General features: G+C 46.1%; 1 protein-coding gene across 1 annotated transcript in view; it reads left to right on the forward strand.

Annotated features, from left to right (window-relative positions):
* LOC8038371 (mediator of DNA damage checkpoint protein 1) overlaps window positions 1–23,685 on the forward strand; it is a 434,922-nt gene extending 411,237 nt beyond the window's left edge. The window contains exons 8-12 of the mRNA XM_042286646.1: window positions 9,102–9,170; window positions 9,982–10,081; window positions 19,705–19,863; window positions 20,891–20,916; window positions 22,055–23,685. Coding sequence (XP_042142580.1) covers window positions 9,102–9,170; window positions 9,982–10,081; window positions 19,705–19,863; window positions 20,891–20,916; window positions 22,055–22,231 — 531 coding nt within the window. The 3' untranslated portion in view covers window positions 22,232–23,685. The remainder of the gene's footprint in view (window positions 1–9,101; window positions 9,171–9,981; window positions 10,082–19,704; window positions 19,864–20,890; window positions 20,917–22,054) is intronic.
* The last annotated feature ends 944 nt before the right edge of the window (window positions 23,686–24,629 follow it).

The raw sequence follows: 24,629 nt of genomic DNA on the forward strand, positions 1-24,629 counted from the left end.
CACCTGCGACTGGATCGTTATTCTTCAACCATAAGCGGGGTCGAGTAGTAAAGCGTCAGATTGTCTGAGGCTCTGAGGCCCGGGATCCGCACGTCAGCCAGTTGAAAACAAATGAGCAAAATATGCGTTTAGTACTTCATCGTTAGAAGTTAGAACCACATTCCCGCAAGATAAATCGTGATTTTCTAGAACTGAAACGCGGTCCGATCCGAAACCTTGTCGACCAGCAGCTCTCACGCGAGCGATAGATCTGCTCGGCGTACTTTAACCTTGCTCCTGCTTATCGCCTCAAATACGATAACTCCGTTAATCGTAGTCTGCCGTCTGGATATTGAGTTGCACAATAGGATAAACTTGAAATTGGTTGCACTGTTCCTCCGCGCAACTACTCGTTTGTTGCTTAAACACGTCACATGGTTCACACATATAGAATTACTATGTCGAACACGTGTGGGTTGTGCGATAGGCAGTGCTGGTTTGCATTTTGAGCAGCTGAAAGCCACTCAGAAAATACTAAGGACACTATATATATATATCTTCAGAAACATGGTACTTGCTTTTTGGTTCTCATTAAGACTCACAAAGTTTCGAGTTTTCGAATTTTTTACACTGTTATGCCTTCCACCTAGATCCCTAACCACTCATGTTAATCTGCGCTGCAAAGCATAATTGAAATTGCTCCTGTGATTGTCTAAGACAGAACCTGAAGTCTGCAATAAAAACTGATTTGAGCTGCTCCTAGCCTGCTCCAGAATGTAGTTTTAGCTGCTCCCAAGCTGCTCCAAAACAACTGTTTCAGCTGCTCCCGTGGCTGCTCCCAAGTACATTTCATGAGTTCCACCCCTGGTGAAAAGAGCCATAGGTGGTCGAAATTGATCCCCAGTTCTCCGCCGGGATGTCACTTTCTTGATTTGGCTTGTAGAACTCCCAAATTTGACCTCGTCAATGTAAACAGTTCTTAGGTATGTTCCTTGGCGATTCGTTCCGGCCTGTCGTCTTTTTACCGGTGCTCGTCTCCACTTTGTTGCGTGTGTGTTTCATGCAGGGTGATGCTATACAAATATTCCATAATGATTTGTGCTTCAAGCCACACATGAACCTGTGAAAAGAAGTTCATAGGCATGTGAGGAAAGACAGCTGGGTGGTCAGTGTCTAACAAGCAACCGTGAAACTTTTTTTTGGTTTTGCTATATGATTTTTGGGTTTAATCGCCGATGTTCCATCACACGACATACACGCATTCATTTTCAGGCTCTCGCACTAATTGGTACCAAAAACACAAGAAAAAGAAAGAAAATGATGCCGAAATTGCTGTTGTCGCTAGGCTGATTCTCGACGAAAGAAGTCTGCATTTAGCTCTGGGGTTTTGACTCAGCGAAGGATGGGAATTCCAGCCTCCCAACGGTCTGCACACTGCTGTATTCGGAAAGCCAGTCTGTTCCCCGAGGCATCGACAGTTTCGGATACAGTCACCACAGCTTCCTCCCGCTCCCGCAGCGTATCATGATAAGCATGCCTGAAGACTCTTTCACTCTTTTAAGAGGGAAAGAGCATAACAACATGGGGCATAACGAGCGAACAAACGAAGCAAAAGATAGGAACCGCGCAGTGCGGTGCGGCTTCACAAAATCAGTCCAGTCCAAACCAAACCACAACTGCTCAAATGAAAGACTACTGAATGCACCAGAACAATAAATGCCAACGGATTTAGAATTGAGAAGCGCCAACCTCCTCAAGTTGCACTCAGGATAAGCTGTCGGGTGTTCTTTGTCTGTTTCGGGCCACTAGTCTTAAACGTAGTCACATGCCTGGTTGGCAGGTCAGAGTTTATGCTCTGCTCCAGACATCAAAAAAATTTGGCGATTTCTGTCGCCACACTAATTAGCCAGGTACGCAAGCCCAAATATTTGCCAGTGGAGTGATTGGTTACCCGGTGCGAGCCAACCGATCATGCATGCTCGTGCCACGTCCTTGAGCCGTTTTTTGTTGTGATGCGTCGGCGCTCTTAGGTACTGGGTGCACGTTACGAGAGGGTGCCAGCCATTTCTGAAGAGAAACAAAAACACACTTCGCTCTCACTTCGTAGGTCTGAAACAGAAGTCACATTTCTGGTTCCTTTCCCAGCATGCTAGATCTCTTGTGTCCCACTGTGCATTGTGTGTTTAGAAAGATTTTAACCAAATATTGTTTCATGGTCCCTTTAACACACGCTTCTCCCATAAGCATCAAGGGCCTCATATTTGTATGGCAGTCACTGCAGGACCTGAGCTGCTCTGCAAAAAAAATTTGCAAAAGAAAAGAAAAACAGAATTGTATTTTTCGCCCAATGTGCAAAGAAGCGAAAGCAATAGCTGTAGCAAGGTCACGCAATGCGGGTGGAATGGTGCCGTCACTTACCTGAGGACGGACATGCGACATGGTTAATTCTCATAGCCGTCGGGGTGTGCATCGTGGATGTCACTGCTGTACATCGTGGATGTCACGTCGAGGCCATCCCCTCGACGTCAGCTTCGCCGTAGCTTTGCTCGTCCTGAGACGACCTACGTCACGATTGCGTTGGATGTCACGTGGTCTCCGCTGGGCCTTCTACGAGCGCTTGCCTGAGTGGGCCGTTTATAATGAAAAATACAGCCACCAGGCTCAAAATACAAACGTGCGTTTGTCATTTACGGATATTGTGGATCATATTCAACCTATTTTTGAACACGACGGGAATATTTCAAATTTTGTTGAAGCATCCCTTTAAGAGATAAGAGTTTGCCGCTAGTTCAATATTTTGTTTTGTGTTGCCACTAAAGAATATGTTGGAATCATCAGCGCACATGATTACATCCTGGGAGTCTGATATTCTGGTCTGATCATTTATATATATTGAAAACAATAAGGGGCCCAGGATTGATCCCTGGGGAACACCAGGACCATGAAATGACCATTTTACTTTTTCCAGATAACTTTTAGATTAAACTGTCAATGTTCACTGAATGCCGAACAGGCATCCGTTTTCGTCTCGGTTTATTAACTTTTACACAAAAAATTATTGAAATATCGACTTTTTCATTCTCTCCAACTGACCGCAAAAGAAGCCGTGACGTAGACTGTTTCCGGAACCGGAAGTTCTCTCGGCAGTAGGAGAATGGGAGTGTTAGCGGCAACGAGTTGGGGTGCGCCGGTAGGTTTTACTGCGCTGATGTTACCGACGTATTGCCTGAATCGGCGCCTCTCATCGCCGCATCGCAGCTGAGCGAAATTCAATGAGATGTCGCGCCACAGCGACAGCATGGGACTAGTCCCATACGCCGGTATGCCTGTTGGGAAGTGCAGCGAGTCTTCCGGTGAGGACTCCACAAGTCAACCACCTTGTCATTGTTGGCAGAAGGGCCGGCCCGTGTCAGTCGTTATCAAAGCGACGTAGATGGCGTTTTTCGCGGCCTTGGAGATGCAGGAGCGAGCCGACGTTAAAAAAAGATACGTTTGAACTACGAGTGTCAGCAAGAGCCACGTAAATACCTGTTTACACTCGGAGCGGACGCGCGCGCTTGATGGAAGTCTTGTATTCGCGCTGTTGGTAAGCGCTTCGGGACCGTTCTTTTACGATTGCAACTCGATACTGACGCGACACTCGGCAAAGAAAGGTTGGACCGGGGTTGTACGTATACCTCCCACGAACTGTTATAGCTCGACAGTGACGTGCAGTCTGTCAGAATAAAAATGGCATACCAATAACAATGTGTACATACCGTGTTACCAAGGTAATCCATACGGCGTTTATTTCAGCTCTATATCACACAAAACAAGAAGATAGAATCGACGAGAGTCCTTTTCGACGAGTGTTCGTCAACACTGCCTCGGAAAACAAGGGGAAGAGATTGACCTCACCTCTTAATCTAGAATTGAGGTCAGCGATCAAACTATAATACGGGAAGGGTCCACAAGGGTCGCGCGGGCATATTCCATTTAGCACGCCAGCCGGTCGTAGGCAGACGGTCTTGCGACGAAGCAACGCATCGCCGAGTCGGAATGCCTGCTAGGCCTATATTCTGAGCAGCTCGCTTCGTCGGAGTCAATGGATCCAGCGTTCTTGTTCGTCGTGGTCTGTTTTAAGTACTGTTTTCTTGCTGCTTGAAGTCGGCACGCGCGGGAAGAACACATAGAAAAATAAACATTCAGTCAGTCAGAGTTTTGAGAGGAAGGAAAACAAAGAAAATAAACGCTCGTCGGTCGCCGCCACCCAAGTAACTGTCGGCCCTGCCCTACTGCGCACGCGCAGTAGTTGCTTCGTTTACCACACGATAGATGGCGCTTGGCTCTCAGCATTATCAAATTTGGCAATTTTCGCCACACATCTCTAATTATGCTACAAAATGTGGATCTGAATATTATTTAACAAAACTTTTAGGAAACATTCGCCGGCTATTTATTGTTTACGATCGCGGTGCTGGTGAGGTAGGCTCTTACCCAATAGGCGACCTGGATTTGGCTGACGTGCTCCATTTCCGCGGATGCATCGTAGTGAACAGGCGAAGGAAGGAAGGCGCAAAAGAGTCCAGTTTTCTTTTAAAAGTTCTATAGCAAATAATTTTTTTTGGCTCCCTATTTTTGTGTTTTTGTGTTTCTTTTCACACCTTTTACGACGTGCGGTGGATGAAACTCGATTTTAAAATCATTTCATGGTCCCTTTAAGCATGAAGAAGCTATTTGATTGATAGTTGCATACTAATACCGTTTGGTAAAATACCTTCTTACTCATTTTTGTGCGATTCTGCATATGCCGGATTTATCAAGTTTCTGTAATATTTCGTGTTGCACAGTATCAAATGTTTTTTTTCAAATCCGAAAAAATCCCGAGAATAATTTACTTTCAGTGTTTGCAGTTATTTGTCTTTAATGTCTAGAAGAGCTTGCTCCATAGACTTTGGTTTTTGAAAGCCATATTGAGAAGACATTATGACTGTATTTATTGAAAATACATTCCAGCCTTTTTATGCTTTATAATAATTTCAAAAATTTCACAAAATACCGGTAAAACAGAAATCGGCCTATACCGTAGAATACCGCGCATCCACCCATTCCACATTAAGCACCCATATCCAAATTTCTAAGGTATGAAAAAATATGCACAGTACATTTATATGTAAAATTGATGACCGGGCAAGTGCCCATCCCCCATTTTTTTTGCGATTATGTGTAAAGTTTGAGTGGGCGCTTGTCCGGTATTTTACGGTAATTGTTCTTTTTTTTTTTTCACCCCCTCCTTTATACACAGGATGAACTCAGGCTATTTTATGTTTATTTTGAAAAATTTCCATTTTATTTACAGTGATGTGATTGCTGCGCCAATTGCGCCAAACTGCACCAATGGGCTAACCTTGCTACATCCTGCTACATTTCACCGAAATACGGCTAATCTGCGCCAAGCCTGCGCCAAAGAAGCAATTTTGGTCGCCTTTCAGAAACGAAACTAAACTGAGAACCGTAATTGAGTATGCGTAAGCTAGGTCGCACAAGACGCCACCCGACACAAAGTACCCTGTATCAATCGTCTATTTGGCCTTGCATGATTTTTCCCGAAGTCTCGCGTTTCGTGCACTCGTCGTCTCAGGAATCTCGTCTCGCGTTTTATTTATTTATTTTTTTTTTATTTTATTTTTTTTAGCGGTATACGCGGGCGTGTGCGGACTCTCGGACGTTAGTGTATCGGGTGCCAAACATGCCGTCATGCTGTGAAACAAAACCACGTTTTTGCGCGGCGGGAGTTACTTTTTGGGCTGAAGTGCTAGCGCGACGTCGTGTGTTGCCGTCCCCACGTCGCTGCAGATATGGCGCTTTCTAAACTGAAACGCATCGACATTCCTGCTCTTGTTTAAATCATACGCTGCTATAAAAATCCCTCTTAACTCAATGACTGCTTGGCGAAGTTTTGATTACTTAGGTTTTTCCTGGTGGGCTTTCTTTCGAGAGGGACCCCGGTACATGAAAAATCTGCCGCGAAAGAAAGTTGGTGAAGAGAAGTGAGCTAAAGCAAAGAAGGCAATGTCTGCACGCTGAACCCGCACAGCGTGTTTGTTTGTCTCGAGTTCAGTCGTTGCACGAAGCGCTCCAAGAACTTTTTTGACCCTGATTCGCAGTGTCTTGCATCGATACGCTCAGGTTCTTTTTTTCTGTGTGTTTAGCCTGTACCTCGCCTGCCGGCCTGGCAAGCACGCACCGCTGGACTGTTTATTGTCGTATGCTGGACAGTTACATTTTGCATACTATTTTGGGAACCATGCAGTTGGCGACGGAGCGCGGAGTGGCATGGTTTCGGTTTCGGTCGAACAGCCGTTGTCTCCACCCGCGCGACGAAGCACGTGTAACTGCAAGCCTGCCGAAGTTGCCCTTACGTGCATGTGAACATGATTGCAACAGAGGCACCAGCCGGGACGCTAGCAATGCGTTGTTTTACGTTTGCTTACCTTTTTTTATAAAAATCTGCCACGTCAAGAATTAGTAAAACGATAGCAATTTTTTTTTTTTTTACGGAATTGCTTGGCAATTTTGCCTACAGCACCGTGTACTTGTGGGATGTCTCAGCAGCAAAAACACAAGCAGCGAGTTCCGCCCCAACGCGTCGCATCACGACACAACACAAAGTGCCCTTGGTTTGTCCAGAACTTAAAACGAATATTCAATTTTCTAAGAATATATGCTCCAAAACTCAGTTTTTCTGCTCCGAAACACTGTTTTGGCTGCTCCAAAAGCCACTTTTGCTGCTCTAAGAAACTGTCTTGGCTGCTCCAAAGGCCACATTTGCTGCTCCAAAACACTGTTTTGGTTGCTCCAAAAGGTGCTCCAAAATGGCTTAGGCCAATCGCATCACTGTATTTACTGAGTTAGAAAGAACCAAACTTATTAAAGGAGCCCTATATTTAATAAGCTGGGGCTTCATTTCATGTTCACCGGCTGCCATGTCGTTTTTAAAATTTTTTATAATTTCATGAATTTCTGGTGGTGACACCGGGACCAACATTATAGGACCCATAATGCCTTCTATACAGATGTTCTTGCCACTTTGGTGTACGTGTTATAATGGGTACTTGCCCCTATCAGTGATGTGATTGCTGTGCCAATTGTGCCAAACCGGGCCAAGTGGCTACCCTGCTACATTTTGCCAAAAAATGGGTGATCTGCGCCAAGCCTGCACCAAAAAAACAATTTCAGTCGCCTTTCAAAACCGAAACTAAACTGAGTACCGTAATTAAGCATGCGTGTGTTACGTGGTGCAAGCGGCCGCCTGATGACAGTGTACCCTGCATCAATCGTCCATCCGGTCTTGCATGGTTTTCCCGCCGTCTTTTGTTTCGCGCTCTCATCGTCTCGCCTCGCGTTTTCTTTTTTTTTTTTATATTTTCAACGATAGACGCGGGTGTGTGCAGACGCTCTGACGCTAGCGTGCTGGGTACCAGCCATGCCGTCATGCTGTGAAACGAAACCACATGTTTTGTGCGGCGGGAGTTATTTTGTGAGCTGAAGCACTCGCTCCTGAAAGCAGTGGTCGTGGAAAAACTATACTTAGGTTTCTCTCGGTGAGCTTTCTTTCAACAAGGACCCCGGTGCGTGAAAAATTTGCCGCAGAAGAAAGTTGGTGAAGAGAAGTAAGCTAAAACAAAGAAGGCAATGTCTGCACACTGAATCTGCACAGTGCGCTTGTTTGTCTCGAATTCAGTCATTGCACAAAGTGCTCCAAGAACTTTTTGACCCTGGCCCGCAAAGTCTTGCATCGATGCGCTCGAGTTCTTTTTTGTGTGTTAAGCTTGTACCTTGTTTTCCAACCTGGCAAGCACGCGCCACTGGACTGTTTTTTGTTGTATGCTCGACAGTAGCATTTTGCATACAGTTTTCGTAATCAGTTGGTGAGGAAGTGGAGTGGCATGGTTTAGGTTTCGATCGAACAGCTGTTGTCTCTGCTTGTGCGACGAAGCACGCACAACAGCAAGCCTCCCGAAGTTACCCTCACATGCATGCGGACGTGATTGCATGATACAGGCACTAGCCGGGACACTTGCAATTTATAGTTTTACATTTGCTTACGTTTGACGAAAATCTGGCATGTCGGGAACCAGTAAAAAGGTTGGCAAGCGGTTTTTCGGAATTGCTCGGCAACTCCTACAGCACTGTACACTTCTGGGATGACTCAGCAGTAAAAACACAAGTAGTGACTTCCATCGCAACACATTACATCAGAACACAACACAACGTGCCCTTTGTTTTGTACAGCACTTAAAACAAATATTTTTGTTTTTCTAAGAATATCTGCTTCAAAAGCCACCTTTGCTGCTCCGAAACACTGTCTTGGCTGCTGCAAAACCCACTTTTGCTGCTCCAAAACACTGTTTTGGTTGCGTCAAAGGCGACATTTGCTGATCCAAAACGCTGTTTTGGCTGCTCCCGCAGGTGCTCCAAAATGGCCTAGGCCAGTCACATCACCGCCATATCAGTGAAGTGCTGATTCACCATATCTGGCTTCTTTCCCTGTTATAATCTTATCTTCCAACAAAAATTCTTGGACAAGGCTGTCTTTTTTTCTTTCCACTTGACATTTATCCTTTCCCATATCTTTATCTTGTCAATATATATACTCCAAATTTACTCAGATAATGGATACTCTTCGCTTTTTTTTTTACTCTTAGTTCAATTTGTTTCTTTTCTTTTTGAATTCATGAAGCAGGTTTATATCTAGACTGGATGAGCAATGTGCCAAGCCTGAATCGACCGGGACATGAGCACCTAAAATGACATTTGCTCAAAATGTGGGAAGGCACATAGCCACACTGTGTAATGAATGCAACCCCCAAATTTGCATTAATAAAATAAAATGTGTTCATCATGCGAGTAAGCATGGTATTTGCATCATTGCTCACAAGGTCTATGAGCTTCTACACTGCTCTGTTGCATCAGTGTCAACTCTGGGACGGGTTCCTGAGCTTCCATTCAAGGCAAACGGGAATTCCTCGAGACTAAAATGTCTGAGAACCCCCGCACTAGTATACTCCAACTGAGAATGTTCAATAGGTAAAGGAAACTCTCGTGGAATTTAATGTTCTAACCTTGCTCAAATCTCGCAGATTGTGAAGAGCCTGGGTGGACTCGTGGCTGCCTCCCCTTCTATGTGCACGCATCTTGTTACGGACAAGGTACTTGATTATCTTTTGCATGCCTCCTCAGTGGTCCTGCCTGCTTCAATGGAGCTCTGGTCTATGCTTCAACGCTTTTTAGTCATTTACGAAACCTAAGTCTTCATTTGGATCCTGTGAAAGGCAGTATATTGCCTTTGAATTATTTTCTAATTGTTTACTCATTTTTTGAGTACTCGTGAGTGGCACTTCAAACTAAAGTGCCTTCATTGTGTAAGCACTCTTCAGTGATACAGAACGATTTCTTAAGTAGAGCTTCAAGGAAGTAGTCAGGGCTGTTCCAGATAAGTTCCAGTTATCAGAAGACAAGAAAACAATGTTGAAGATGGAAGGAATCGATCTAGGGAGTTCCACTTTTCGAAGATTCCACTGTACCTGTGCCACGCCTCTGTTCGTCAGTTGAAGCCAAACACCTGCCTTTCTCCGCAAATGTTTGTAAGCCCTTAAACCGCTTGATCACAAGAGTTTTGCAAAGGATTGTACCGCTAGGACTATGCCACTAGGACTGTGCCACTAGGACCCTACCGCGAGGACTCTACCACGAGGACTCTGCCACTAGGGCTGTGCCATTGGGACTTTACCGCTAGCTCTCTACCGCTAGCTCTCTACCGCTAGCTCTCTACCGCTAGCACTCTACCGCTAGCACTCTACCGCTAGCACTCCACCGCTAGCACTCTACCGCTAAGGGGGGGGGGGGGGGGGGGTTCTTGAGATCTGAGAGCTAGAGGACCATTGTGTCTAATCTTTCTAGACACTGGTGGTGACCTTGATAATAGTTGTATGACTAGTTCCGGTGTTGTTTTCGTGCCAGTTCCGGAGGACCGTGAAGGCCCTCTCCTGCATCGCCAAGGGCATCCCGATTCTCAGCATGGCCTGGTTGGACAGCTGCAGGGCGTCGGGCTCCTTTATCGGTGAGCGCACCCCCCGTGTTGCAGAAAGTGAACCAAGATGCGAGCAGGGTTCTGGGTTTTCCAGCGTATGCCGACGAACCTTGACAAGTACCCGAGCCGGTTTTAAGAAAATTGTGGAAAGTTAAAATCCCCGAATTCGATCTGGAATACGAAAAAAAACAAAGCATCATGGGGAGATGTCTTTTGTCTATAGCTTAATTTGTAAACACAGTGTGCAATGCTGCTTACCCTTCTTTGGGAACCACATCTCTTCTCTCATTGGTACTGGGTCATTTTCAAAGTATTTGGGTCTCACGCAGTCTTACGTAGTAACGCGTTACTAGTAATGCGTTACTGTAACCTCGTAACTTTTTGGTAACTTATAACTGTAACGAGTTACTTTTTAAAAATGTGTCTTGTAACTGTAGTTCTATTACTTTTTCTGAGGTAACGATGAAAGTAACGACGTTACTTTTGTCGTTACTTTCCAGTTTTCTATAAATAATATATCATTGAACGAGTACAATCTAGCTATTTCTTGCACTTTCCAAATTGCCTGTTTTGACATTGCTTGTGTCTAATTGGCCTTGAACAAATTTGTGAACATGTTCTTCCTCTCGAGTCATGACCCGAATATAGCCACGTGTAGATGTGATAAAAAAAAAAAACACATCTAGTTATGTTTTGCACGTGTTTGTACTTTGTGGCAGAACACTTACATCTTAGTACAGTATAGACCACTTAAAACGTAACCGCTTATAGTGCGGGACCGGGTATAACGCGGTTTTTTTAAACCACCGGTTCGTCTCCCATAGAACTCCATGTAATTACATACCGCTTAAAATGCAGGCGCGCGAAAGGAAATACCGGTTATAGTGCGGTTTCTGGCACAGCCCGCCGGCCACGCCGACGACCGGAGCAGCGAGCGCGCTTCCCTGTGTGACACTAGATAACGGCGCTGACGGCGCGAGCATCAAGCGGCACTCGCATGGCAGTTGCGCCAGAGCCGAGTTGCTCGAAGAAGCGAAAGGCTTCAGTTGCCATAGCGACGGAGGGACGCACGCACGTGTCGTTCACGAGCGTGCGTCCCTCCGCTGCGTTGGAAACAAACAACCGCAGCGACAGACCAATCGCAGGTCGAGGAGAAGTGTTCGCACGCGTTGCATGCCGGTCGCGGGCACCCAGTGCGTACACACTATTGGCTCTCTCCTTTCCCCCCCCCAACCTCTATTACAACGCTTCTCCTCCTCCTCCGGTCCCCGCAGGGGGCACCTGTGAAAGCAGGTGTTTGGAGAGTGGCGTCTCCACGGACCCCGAGCTCCGCAGGGGGCGCCTACACCTTAGGTGCTAGGTGCTTGGTGAGTAGCGTCACCACGGACCCCAGCCACTTTGACAACACCACAGACCCTGAGTAAAAGTGGCTAAGACCCACCCACGTCTGGCTGTGCGTGGCGAGCCCGTGTCCAGGGAAAAGGGCATCCTGGTGGTTGAGCTGAGCCCGGGGTAGGTTTGGACCCTTCGGGGCCCCCCGGGCGAGGCAACACACCACTTTGGCCCCTGCTTCCTGTAGACAGGTGTCCTGGCTTGGCCCGACCAGGATGATTCAGTCAGTCGCCACATCTTCTACTGTCCCCTCTTATCTTTCTCTTTTCTCTGCTCTTCTTTTATTCCTTTTCACCTTTGGCGGCAAGGGCTAACCTTGGGTGGCGATAGACCCCTTGTCCGGATCCACACTAGGTTATAGTGCCTGGGCAGCACTGGTAGTGTAATGTTGTCAGCAAAGCCATATTTGTTATGGCACATTGCCTACCCCCGTGTTGGGCTCCGTGGTGGGTGGTGCACCCGGGGCACCGAAATTCTCTCCCATCTCTATGGGTACTAAACAAAAAACCTTTCTTGATCGGCCCCCCAAAAGGGGCCGCACCGAAGTACATGCGATTAATACTACTAGGTCTGCAGAAAAATTTCCAAGATTCCTTGTGATGCACTCTGAGAGTGAGAAACTTTTGGCGAAACTGTCACCATTCCTTGTTTCCAAAACACTTGAGTCCATTGTTGGAAAGAACTTCTCTGCCAAAAAAATGACATCCGGAGATCTGCTCGTTGAGATTAAAACCAGTGAACAGAGCACAGCACTCCTATCACTAAATTCAGTTTCTGACTATAAAGTGACAGTCACTCCCCACCGTACATTGAACACAGTAAAAGGTGTGATTTCTGAAGAGGACCTCCTCGAAAGTACAGAAGATGAACTCGTAGATGGCCTCAGTGACCAAGGAGTTGTCGCTGCAAAGCGAATCTCCCTTCGTCGAGAGGGGCAAGAGATCAAAACAAAACATGTCATTTTGACTTTCGAGTTGAGCAAAGTTCCCGAGTCAATCAAGGCTGGGTACTTGAACTGTAGAGTACGGCCATATGTGCCGAACCCCAGGAGATGTTTCCATTGCCAGAGGTTCGGCCTTAGTGCCCAGAGCTGCAGGGGCAAGACCACGTGCGCCAAGTGCGGTCAGAACGATCACCCGTCAGACAACTGCTCAAACCCACCACACTGCGTCAACTGCGGCGAACCACACGCGGCTTACTCCCGTTCTTGTAAAAAATGGAAAGAAGAAAAGGAAGTAATTACTCTCAAAGTAAAAGAAAACATCTCGTTTCCTGAGGCCAGGAAGCGACTTTCTTTTCTACAGAAAGGATCCTTCGCTACGGTAACACGCACAGGGGGCGTGTCACCGAAAACCTCGGTGGGAACCCAGGTCTGTCCCAAAGACCTGGCAGCCCCACCGACACCCCCTGCCCCCCCAAGGTCGGCTCCACGACCACGTTTGTCGTTAGAGCCAAAAGGTTCACAGTGCCTGAATGGTGCTGCCGCGCCTCTCTTAAAGGAGGCAATGGACACCATGGCACCAAAGGAGGTATCCCCTCCAAAGGCATCAGGGGTGGTGCCTCTCGCACCACCCTCAGTCCTTAAAGAGGGTCCGTCGCAGACCACCTCCTCTAAGGAGCTGGAGCGGACACCCTCGTCGTCTGCTCGCTCTTCAGGCCGAGGCAGGGCTTTGCCCACTCCCGCCTCGACCAGCTCTCGAAAGCCTGGCCAGCTGGACGAGGCATACTCGACCGCAAGCCAGCAGTCACTAGATGAAATGATGGATGAGAGCATGCCACCCTCTGACGACGACCTGGTCCCTTCAGGTGCTGAGTCATCAGTACCTTTTCAGGTCGTAGAAAAGAAAAAGAAAAATAAACTCCCTAGAATTTTGCCCCCAAAGGGATCGTAGTCCCTTTAGAAATGAATCATAAGCAAGTGTCCACTTAGTTATCTTGCGGTGTCCTAAAGGCCAGTTATAATTTTAATTTTAATTTCCAGTTTTAATTTTAACCATGTCTCTGTTTTTACAGTGGAACTGTCGTGGGCTTTTTTGTAATTATGATGATGTCACTTTTTTATTAGACGAACACCGCCCTGCTGCCTTCTGTCTGCAGGAGACGCATCTTAAAGAAACTAGGTCAAATGTACTCCGCCATTATCAAGTGTTTAGACAAGATAGGTTGCACTCCTCTGTGGCGTCTGGTGGTGTTGCTGTAGTTGCCCAGCGCACAACCCCATCTGCCGAGGTGGCTCTCTACACCACTCTCGAGGCTGTGGCTGCCCGAATACTGCTAGACCGGGTGATTGCTGTTTGTTCAGTGTACATATCACTGGGATACCAGCTGCAGTACGAAGAGCTAGAGGATCTTGTTAGTGAGCTCCCGGCTCCATACTTAATTTTAGGCGATTTTAATGCACACAACCCATTGTGGGGGAGTGGTAAACGGGATGCTAGAGGAGCACTTGTTGAACGTTTTCTTCTTTCCACGGGACTGTGCTTACTTAACACTAAAGAAGCCACACATTTTAGTTCAGCGACCAGGACTTTTACTTCCATCGACCTTTCTATCTGCCATCCTTCACTATACTCGCTGTTTTCATGGAGGGTCATCCCAAACCCATATGGAAGTGACCATTTTCCAATTATTTTAGAGTTCAACAGTCCTCCTGCTGGTCTTCAAACGCGTACCCCTCATTGGAAGTTTGAGAGGGCTGACTGGGCAACTTTTAGCAGCTCTTCAGTTTTAGCTTGTTCATCACTTGATGATCTTTCCATCGATGATGTCACTCTGCATATCACTCGACACATATTACAGGCCGCAATCATCGCCATTCCCATGACGTCCTCGCATCTCCCAAAAAGGCCGAAGGCATGGTGGAATAAAGACTGCCGCCAGGCAAAAAAGGAACAGAATCGTGCATGGGGTATCTTTAGGCGTTACCCTACTCCAAGTAATCTGATTGGCTTTAAAAGAAAAAGGGCCCAGGCAAGGTTTATTCGAAGACAAGCCAAGCGGCAAAGCTTTAGAGGATATGCCTCTTCAATCAATAGCAGTGCATCTATAAAGGAAGTTTGGGACCGCGTGCATAAAATTGAGGGTTCCTACGGCGCTTTCTCTGTCCCACTCTTGTGCCGGAATGGAATATGTCCTGCAAGCCTTGACGAACAGGCTGACATTCTTGGTGAGCACTTCGAATTTGTTTCTAGTTCCGAACACTATACGCAATCATTTATGCGGCATAAGCTACATGCAGAAAAAAAGATTGTGCCTACGACCGTTGGTTTGCAAGAGCCTTATAACTCTCTTTTCATGCTGCACGAACTGCAGATGGCTCTCGATTCGTCCGGACAGACTGCCCCTGGACCGGACGGTATCCACTATCAAATGATTCAGCACCTTCATCCATCTACTCTAGAGCTCATCTTGTATCTTTTCAACCGAGTTTGGGTCGAGGGTCTTTTCCCATTGTCCTGGAAGGCTGCTGTCATTATCCCCCTTTTAAAGCCAGGAAAAGATCCTGCCTGTGCCTCCAGCTTCAGGCCTATAGCACTAACTAGCTGTCTTTCGAAGACATTAGAGAGGATGATCAACAGAAGGCTGATGTTTTGAGAGTAATAATCTTCTTGACAGGCACCAATGTGGCTTTCGTTCAGGACGATCCACGGTCGACCACCTAGTTCGCTTTGAGACTGTTGTGCGAGAGGCATTTGTAAATAAGCAGCATTGTGTCTCTGTCTTTTTTGACCTGGAAAAGGCATTTGATACAACCTGGCGCCATGGCATACTGCAGGATCTGTTCAGCTTAGGTGTACAGGGCCGAATGTTAAGTGGCATTCAGAGTTATCTCCAAAACCGGACTTTTCGCGTGAAGCTTGGGACAACTTTTTCTAGAGAATTTTCGCAGCAAAATGGAGTACCTCAAGGTGGTGTACTTAGCGTCACTCTTTTTATTGTGAAGATGAACTCAATTGTCCGCGCAATAGCTCCATCTGTTCAGTACTCACTGTACGTCGATGATCTGCAGATTTCTGTATCGTCTTGTAATCCATCCATATGTGAACGTCGGCTCCAGCTCACAATCAACAACTTGGTCAAATGGGCCGATGTCAACGGTTTTAAATTTTCTCCTGAGAAGACCGTCTGTGTGAGTTTCTCACGTCGCCGCGGAGTTTTGCACGAACCTTCTTTGACTATGTATGATGTTCCTATCCCAGTGAAAACTGAACACAAGTTTTTAGGTCTTATATTTGATTCCAAATTGACTTTCGTTCCACATGTCAAGAGCCTGAAGATGAAATGTTTTAAATCGCTTAATATACTTAAAGTCCTGTCGCATGTGTCCTGGGGTGCTGACCGTCTTTGTCTCTTGCGTATCTATCGGTCGGTCGTTCGATCCCAACTTGATTACGGTTGTATTGTGTATGGTTCTGCCCGGACATCGGTTCTCAAAATGCTGGACCCTGTTCATCATCAGGGGTTGCGGCTTGCTACCGGTGCTTTTCGCACATCTCCTGTTCTCAGTCTATACGCAGAAGCAAACGAGCTCCCTCTAGAGAAAAGAAGATCTGAACTAGGCTTCACATATTTTATGCGAATTAGATCGGTTCCTAACCATCCAACCTTACACTGTATGGAACGAATACGCTACGAGCGAACCTTCAGTAACAAGCCTTCAGTTGTTCCACCTCTTGCCATGAGGGTTTGCAATTCTGCGGAGTCTGTAGGACTGGACGTGTTGCCTCCAATTGTACAGTGCTTGAGTTCGGCAGCCCCTTGGGACTTAGTTCCTATTCAGTGCGAACTGGAGCTAATGAAATTCAACAAAAAAGACACTCCTCGCGAAGTCCTGAGACAAGAATTCCTTGAACTCCAAGCACAGTATCACGACTTTATAAGTTTTTACACTGATGGTAGTAAAACTGATTCCTCTGTGGGCTGCGCAGTCATCGGGCCTGGGATGCAGCTTGTCCGGAGAATAAATGACAGTGCCTGTAGTTTTACGGCAGAGCTCTATGGCTTACTCCTTGCCACAGATAAGATCCTCAAACAAAAGCCTCACAAGTCAATTGTTTACACCGACTCACTTAGTGCTTTACGAGCTCTTGCCAGAGTGGGAAATGATCGCAATCCACTTGTAATAGAAATAAGGAACAGGCTAATTTCAGCCGCAAAACGGAAGAAGAAAATAATACTATGCTGGGTTCCTTCACATGTCGGAATTGCCGGAAATGAGGATGCTGACAGAGCAGCAAGTACTGCTAAGGATCGAGAAGTCGACCTGTGGAAAATACCTTACAGAGACTATAGGCATGTTCTGAAATTTTCCGTAAGACGCAAGTGGCAAGGGGAATGGGACTGAGAAATAAACAATAAGTTGTGCGCAGTAAAACCACTACCGTATTTACCCGAAAATAGGTCGACCACGAAAATAGGTCGACCCTTATTTATTGAGCCCACCGAGAATAAAAAAAAAAATAATTCAAATATAGGTCGACCTTTCTTCTTTTTTTTTTTTTTAAGGAACAGGGGAAAGTTAGGGCAAAAGAAACAAACCTTTATTTACAGCACTCTCAGCTAAATCACAGGGCGATGTCAAAAACTTATTCATCGTCAGAACTTCCGGACATATCATCGTCCGAAGCTTCGTCAGCTGTGTAGACATCCTCGCAAATTGGCAGCAATACCTCACTGACACCGTTGTAAAATGACGACAAGAAGAAACGAAAGAATGTGGAGACGGGCGAGCAACGAAAGACCAAATACAAAGACATGAGCAACGCTGCGAGCCCCGTGAGCAACACGCGACCCGCCGAAAAAAACAAACTAAAGTACCTCCGGTTTTCTTTTTTTTTTTTGTGTGTGTGTGCGTGTTTGCGAGGGAGAGAGGAATGGAGCGCATAGGAGGGCAAAGTGCATGGCGCATCGCGTTCCTCTCCCTCCCCTTCCCCCTAGCCCAGCGAGGGGAACGCTACAGGCGTGATGGCGAAACCCGACGCCGAGGGAATGTGCGCGAGAGCCGTAGCCGGCGGACACGGGCTTGTCGGCTGCTGCTGTTCGGTTGTTTTTGTGCATCAAAAGCTTTTTGAAACAAGAAGCCGCGCGGCTCTACCGCGACGTTTTTTGAAACAAGAAGCCGCGCGGCTCTACCGCTCTACCGCGCGGCTCTACCGCGACGAAATTTTTTGGTCACGATTATAGGTCGACCCTTAATTTTTGACAACATTTCCGAAAAAAAAAGGTCGACCTATATTCGAATAAATACGGTACTTCAGGAATGGGAGAGTGCACGACACCGCGAGCGTTTTTATGAGGTGGTTTTGTGCCGACTGCGAATTGGTCATACCCGTCTTACCCATGGGCATCTTTTGCGTGGGGAGGATGCTCCGGAGTGTGAACACTGCTGCATTCCGTTAAGCATCCTACATATCTTACTTGTATGCCCTTTGAATGACCAAGAACGCCACAGACACTTTGCTAAGGTTTACCAAGAGCATACACCATTACATCTCGCCCTTTTACTCAGCGATGAGCTGTTGATTCCACACAAGTGTGTTTTCAACTTTCTTAAGGATATAAGACTCTTGGACCAGCTATAATTTTAATAGTTCATCGTATTCATTGCCACATCTTATGCGCTCATACTTTCATGATCATTGTTTTATTAAATTACAAGCTACTATAGCTCTTTCTTCTCTTCAACCTTGATTCAGCAATAGTCCTAGTTGTTGGCGCATTATAGCCTTGGTCGCTGCTGCGCCATTAAACCCCAATCAATCAATCAATCAATCCTCCTCCGGTCGCGGGCCGACTGCTTCTATCCGCAAACACGGCGTCGGTTGTGATTGCCGTCCATTCATCTCATCGTTCCGCGTAAAAGCGCTATCCTTGACTGTAAATTTTCGTTGTGTGTCGCTATGATAACCCAGCACGTACTAGAAGGAAAGATCCACCTACTCGTGCGGCGATGTTGTGGCGGCGCTCTCAAGACGGCAGAAACAACCGTGTCGTCGTGTTTGCTTACTTCGACTACAGTGGTGATTTCTAAGCATTTGTGTCCTCGAACATCGCCCGGGCTTCTTATTTGGAGCATTTCATGCGTGTGCTAAAGTTCAAGGTATTACTGGCGCATACCTTATGAAGGATGCGAATTTTTACGCGTTTTCGTCTCCGGAAAAAAGTGATTAGGGTTAGCAATCCTGAACGCTCGCAACGTCCGTCCGCAACCCGCGACGCCGTTAAAAGGCTGCGCCAGGCAAAAGCCGCTCATTTCTTTCAAAATGTGTAACACACTTGAAACAGAACTATACTAGTCTGGTGAAATAAAGACTTTCCTCAAACTAAACTTTATTTTTCATCTAACATAAAATAAATTTTTACAAGTGTAAGTTGTCTCATGGCATGTATTTAGGCCTGAAAAATTGATGTTTTGGTTATAGCGCGGTACCGCTTATAGTGCAGATTTTCGCGACTCCCGCGACATACGTTATATGCGGTCTACACTGTATATCTTAAAGCCCCATCTTTGTTGCGGTTGTTCTTTTTTCTGTGCAAAGGCTTTTTAACCGGGTGAATCAACCGTGAGACAACAATACACACCGGGGGCACTGCGAATGTTTCGTATTTTGATTAGCACCACTATTTCGCACTGCACATGTTTCGTATTCCGATTTGCGCTACTACTCCGGCGTGGTGCAACAGTCAAGGCAAACTTTACCGCTGTTTGCGCGGGGTTTGCTTGTTGCTCCGGTTGCGCGGGGCCTGTTCAGCAAGGGCAGGGACGACGTTGCCATCAAACGAGGGAAACTTTCAGCCACTATTTCTAAAAAGCAACTGCTGCTAAGTTTCAATATAAACTAAAAAGCATATTTTTTTAATTTTATGCAATAAAACTTTGTGAGGGGAGTTTTCTAATGTTTCATAAATTTTTAGCGTTATAGGAAAGTAACTGAGAAATAACGTTGTTACTTTTAAAGGTAACTGTGACCAGTTACTTTTTTGTTGCGGTAACTGTAATGGTAATTTCGCTACTTTTTTACTTAAAGTAACTGTAACGAATTACTTTTTAAAAGCAACTTACCCAAGACTGGTCTCACGCACGTTCCTCGGGGGTTGCGGAATCCTGTGCCAATTTTCTTCCACTTAAGCCCTAATAAATGCAGCTTTTCTTCCCATTCGACACCCAAAATCTGTGTGGAAAAACACAGAATCTGTGGGAAACAACACACCCCTTAAACCCCCCCCCCCCCCCTCCCCCTTTGAATTTCGATGTATTGCAGACCACATGCCGTTCCTCCTGAAGGACAAGGCTGCGGAGAAGACCATGAAGTTCAACCTGGAGGCAACCCTCGGGCGTGCCGCCTCCGAGGGTGGCATCCTCAACGGCTGGGGCCTTCACGCCACGCCCGGCGTCCTGCCGCCCCCCCAAGACATGAAAGGTGCCTCTCTACAAAACCTTAACATTGTGGTATCTGGAACACATCTTCGACCAGTGCAATTACCGTCCTATCCCGGCCACGTGTCGATAAAGTGGTCCTGAAATGGCAACGGATGTGGTTACGGGAGCTGGTGTGTCGTGCCGTCGGGTGTCGCGTTCACTGCCGCACGACTGTTAGGATCGCGGCATGACTCTTGCATGACGTCATCGGGTGGAAATCGAGGGTCCACATTTGAGGACACGGTAACCGCACCAGTCGGAGGCGCACTCCAGCCACCAGAGTTGCATTAAATTAAGATCTAAGGCGACACTGGTAGAGACAGCCCAAAGAAGTGCCAGGCATGGCTTATTATCTTCATGCTTTGTGATTCATTCTTTGGCGTTTTTCTTGGCTAAAGCTGCAATCTCGCTTGCTGTGGAACGGGAGTAAGGTGCTTTAGGCTTGCCTAACTCTGCATTTCTGGGGCTGTTCGACTGTAGGGCATGTTACGTGTGACAGGGAACCAATCGCTCACTGTTTCACCAACAGTCTTAATCTGCTTTACCCACCCAGGGTGGTGGTCATGTTTGAGGACATCCGAAATATCACCTGCTGGTGTTTCCCATTTTCTCTGCTTTCTTTCTTGCCCAAAAGCAACGTTTGGTTGCAGACGGTGAATGAGGAAGAAAGTGTAGGGGGCGTTGTGGCATGGGGTGGGGCTACTGGCTGACTTGGGTTGGGTTTGGGACTCGGCATGCTGGATCTAGCCACTTGGCATCTGTTCTGTCATGGTTGCCCGGTGACGAGATGGAAAAGTGGCACATTGCGTTTTGTTCCACTCCCCTTTGAATCCGTGGGTGGAGAGGGAGTGCAGAGGATTGTGTGAAAAATAGTGTAAATACAGTGCTAAAGATGTAGTAAAAATGGTGCTGAACCACAGCTTTAGGCATCTGCTTGATTAAACTGACCTCATGTTTAAAGTGAGAAAGATATGCAAGCTGTTTGGAAACTTTAGTGTTGCTAAGCAAGCACTTCTCTTTTTTTGCAGAGATTGTGTCCTGTGCAGGTGGAAAGGTAAGCATTATGAACAGCTGCATATGACATATTTGCACATCTCATTATGAATTTATTATAAACGCATTAGCTTGTCTAATCTCATTAGAATCAAATCACTTTATTTGTTTACCAGGTTTTAAAACTTGTATTTGGAGCAATTTTATTTCAGTTCAGTTCCTTTTGTTAATGTTTGCCTTGCATTCTATCATTTTAACCTCTCCCACTTGCTGCAAGTCTCTTATTAAACCTTTCTTCACTGGAACACGCTTTGTCTGGACATGTGAAAAAGGACATCACAATACCAGGTTTCTCTTCATCAAACAACAATTCTAGCCTTGTTCACTTTTGCGGTGTATAGGTTGGTCATACTAGATTCGATAATCCGTCCTTTAGGCGTCAATTTTATTTACAAGCGTATTGTATGCCACAGGATGCAACTAGAGCCATTAAATGAGCTACGCTCGAGAGTAGCGACGCTTTAGCTTCTTGGTACACAATCATTGTTTCCAGTTAAGGCTCGTTCACACACTTGTAGCAGAGAATGACCGAGAGAGACAAGACCGGTTTGTAATCTTCTTGCGACAGCTTAGGACCGAATGCGATGCTGCGGAGCTGGTCTTAAGACGTCATAAGAGGCTTTAAAACCGGTCTTGTCTCTCTCCGTCCTACTCGGTTGCAAGTGTGTGAACGGCGCTTTATCCGAAACATGATCTGAAATCGCATGCAACTTTAACTTGATTCGTCCTCTAGCAACGTTAAAACCCTCCAGAACATATAAGGTTTAAAAACCCCTGTATGTTGCAGGGTTTCAAAATACACGGGGTTTGAAAATCCTTGCCTGGGCTTTCTGTGTGATTTCGGATATGTGATTTTTAGAGTTTTCTGATTTCGGATAGGCGTGTATCGAAATCAGAAAACTCGAGAAATCACATTTTTTTTATCGTGGCTCCCGCCAATTGTGCCTGCTCTCCACTAGGCACCAAAATGGCGGCACCCACAAGAGAATCGGGCTATTGAGTACCGGTAGTCATAGCTCATTTAATGGCCCTAGGCACGACAATGCAGTTTCAAATAGAGGGGTGCCTTTGAACCTGCATCGAAGCCAGCTTGGAACGTCTGTAACCACTCTAAAGCGTCTTTAAAAATTTTTTTTTAGTACCTGGCAAAGATGCCGACACGGTACGCTGACAAGATCGTCATCGTGTCGTGCGAGGAGGACAGACGGACGCTCGCCCAAGCCAAGAAAAGCAGCATCCCAGTTGTGACGGCAGAGTTTGTGCTTTCCGGACTGCTTCGGTACCAGCTCGACGTAAAGAAGCACACCCTGACGTAGCGACGCAATTCAATGGGGGCTGTTGCGAGAGCCTGAACCCGTAGTAAAATTTTTAGCATTTTATTGTTTGACGAGAATGTGCATGTATATTGTTTCCTCTTTTATCAGCCCTGACCTGGGGACATGATTCGAAAGACGATATGCGAGGAGCTGCTCTCGCACGAGCCAGACCTCATAGGAATATTTTTAACATTGTTTATTGATGTAAATGTATGTATATTTTAACAGTACAGGATTTTTTCAGTGGGTCCAGAATAAGAACATAAGAAATGGCCTCTTTAGCCCTGGGACAAAGCAGGGGGCCATGGGGGCCACTAGTAAAAAAATAGGTGAAATGGGTCAGTTAATTGGCTAATTAAGCAAAAAGTTTTATTGAAAGTATGTGTTCTTTTGATTGCATAATGTAGTCGGGGAATCGATGCCGAGCATCATTATGTTGTAGCCATGATGTTAAATGTTCAGTTCCTCAACTAGTACATTACGCCCCAAAAAATAGATGTGAAAAAGCTTATGAAAACTAGTGATTTAGCTTAAACCCATTTCACCTCCTTTCTACAGGCCTCTGTGGCCCCATCTTGGCTCCAGAACTAAAAGAACCATAAAGCCAGGGTCGCACTGCCTGTACATTATACAAAAAACAGTATGCATACAGATTCGAACGCGAGTCGCTGCAAGATCCATGCTTCGAATGCCGCATGGCAATGACTTCAAGGAGAAACTTGGCACGCGGCATTCCAACCACGGATATTGCAGTGACTTGCGTTTGCTGACTGTCTTTTGTATAACGTACGAGCATTGTGGCCCTGGCTTAATGCAGTACCCCTCTCTGAAAATTCTTGACCCACTAAAAGAAGCATTCCGCATGGTTAAGCCTGCATTTTGTTTTGTTCAATCCGGTCTTGCATTGAGATGGTTCGCTCCAGTGGACCGATCGACTCGAGTGGGCGGTTAGGACGGAAGACTGGCAAAATGGTCCTGATGAGTTTTTAGTAGCCATCTGAAACGAGAAATAAACGGTGAATTAAACACTGTTGTACTGCATCCCGAATTGCCCTGCCACGCGTCATCTCTACACTTCAAGGATTTGTATTTTATAGTATTGTTTTTAGCCGTTTATAAGCTTGCTGCATCACTGTTCTGTGGAGTTTTACATTTCATTCTCACCAATTCGCTGCAAATAAACATACTGCATGAAATCACCAGCTGCTTTGCCTGTTGAATGCCTGCAACAGTGCTTGCACGAATGGCCATTCAGGTGATTGCAATACGAATCGATTATGCATTTTCATGCACCTGTAATTTCTGTGTGCCAGGTGTGGTGGCTTTGGACCTCGAGAAACTGGTGGTTTTCTTTTGAGCTTGCGAGCAATATTTCTGGTCCTCGGAGAGAGAGATATCTGTAAGCAATTATGTTACTGCTCAAATAAAGTTGAGTCAAGTTTTTTGGACCTGCATGAACTTGTGGGTTCGATTGAAATTAGAAATAACACTTGCACTTAATTCCTACAATAAGCGTCAGTTTCGGTACAGTGTGCAGCAGGGGTTTCCTCAGGAATTGAAATTGGGGTGGGGGGCGTCTAAATTTTGAGTTTATGGAAGCAATAAAACATTAGCAAGTTAAGACAATTAATGGACATGTTTCTAATTCACTAATGAAAAATGAGATGCGAGAACCGATGTGCTTCCTGCACCGTTCTGCTGTGTATGATCGGAATTTGGGCGATTTATTCTGACCTTGTCTAAAGAGTAATGTATCACTGAAGCCAATCTAGGGAATAAAATGCGATTTAAGTCTGACCAGTTCTACGATTTAAAGCAAACATTTCCCGCCCGAATAATTCTGAAAAGGTTTTATTTACCATTTGTTGCTTTTGGGGACACTTGTTTTGTATATAAGTCAAATTATAACTATTCCGCAACAACTTGGCATTTCCGGGGAGAGAAGGAAAGCCCGCGCACAGCTTTAACCAGCGCTCCACTGCATTGCCAAGAGAAGTCGTGGAGCACGATCGAAAGCGTCGCTGTGGTCGGACTTCCAGGAGTGTCTGAATGCTGACTATGACGTCAGCAAAGGTTTTCTCATCGACAGAAATAAGGAGAATGTAAGAGCTGTAATTTTGAGAGTATTGGCAGTGTTGCTTTGAGGGCGCAATGATTTCAAGCTTCCACCATGCTCATTCCAAACACCATTGAACTTGCTGTCCGCAAGGTAATGACGTCACGAGAGGGAACCATAGTAGGGCGCCGCCAAAACATCTCGCCGCTAATAGGTTGGAAACACTTGTAACAGGCTGAAGACCAGCAAAAAGCATTGTTTTGAGCAAATCGAAGCATTGAGCTTTTTAATGCGAAAGCATTAACTGGGGGTGTCGTGGAGCGAGCCGCGCCAAACGGCACC

The sequence above is a fragment of the Ixodes scapularis genome, unplaced genomic scaffold, assembly GCF_016920785.2.
Source record: "Ixodes scapularis isolate PalLabHiFi unplaced genomic scaffold, ASM1692078v2 PGA_scaffold8__174_contigs__length_109621045, whole genome shotgun sequence".
Lineage (NCBI taxonomy): Eukaryota > Metazoa > Arthropoda > Arachnida > Ixodida > Ixodidae > Ixodes > Ixodes scapularis.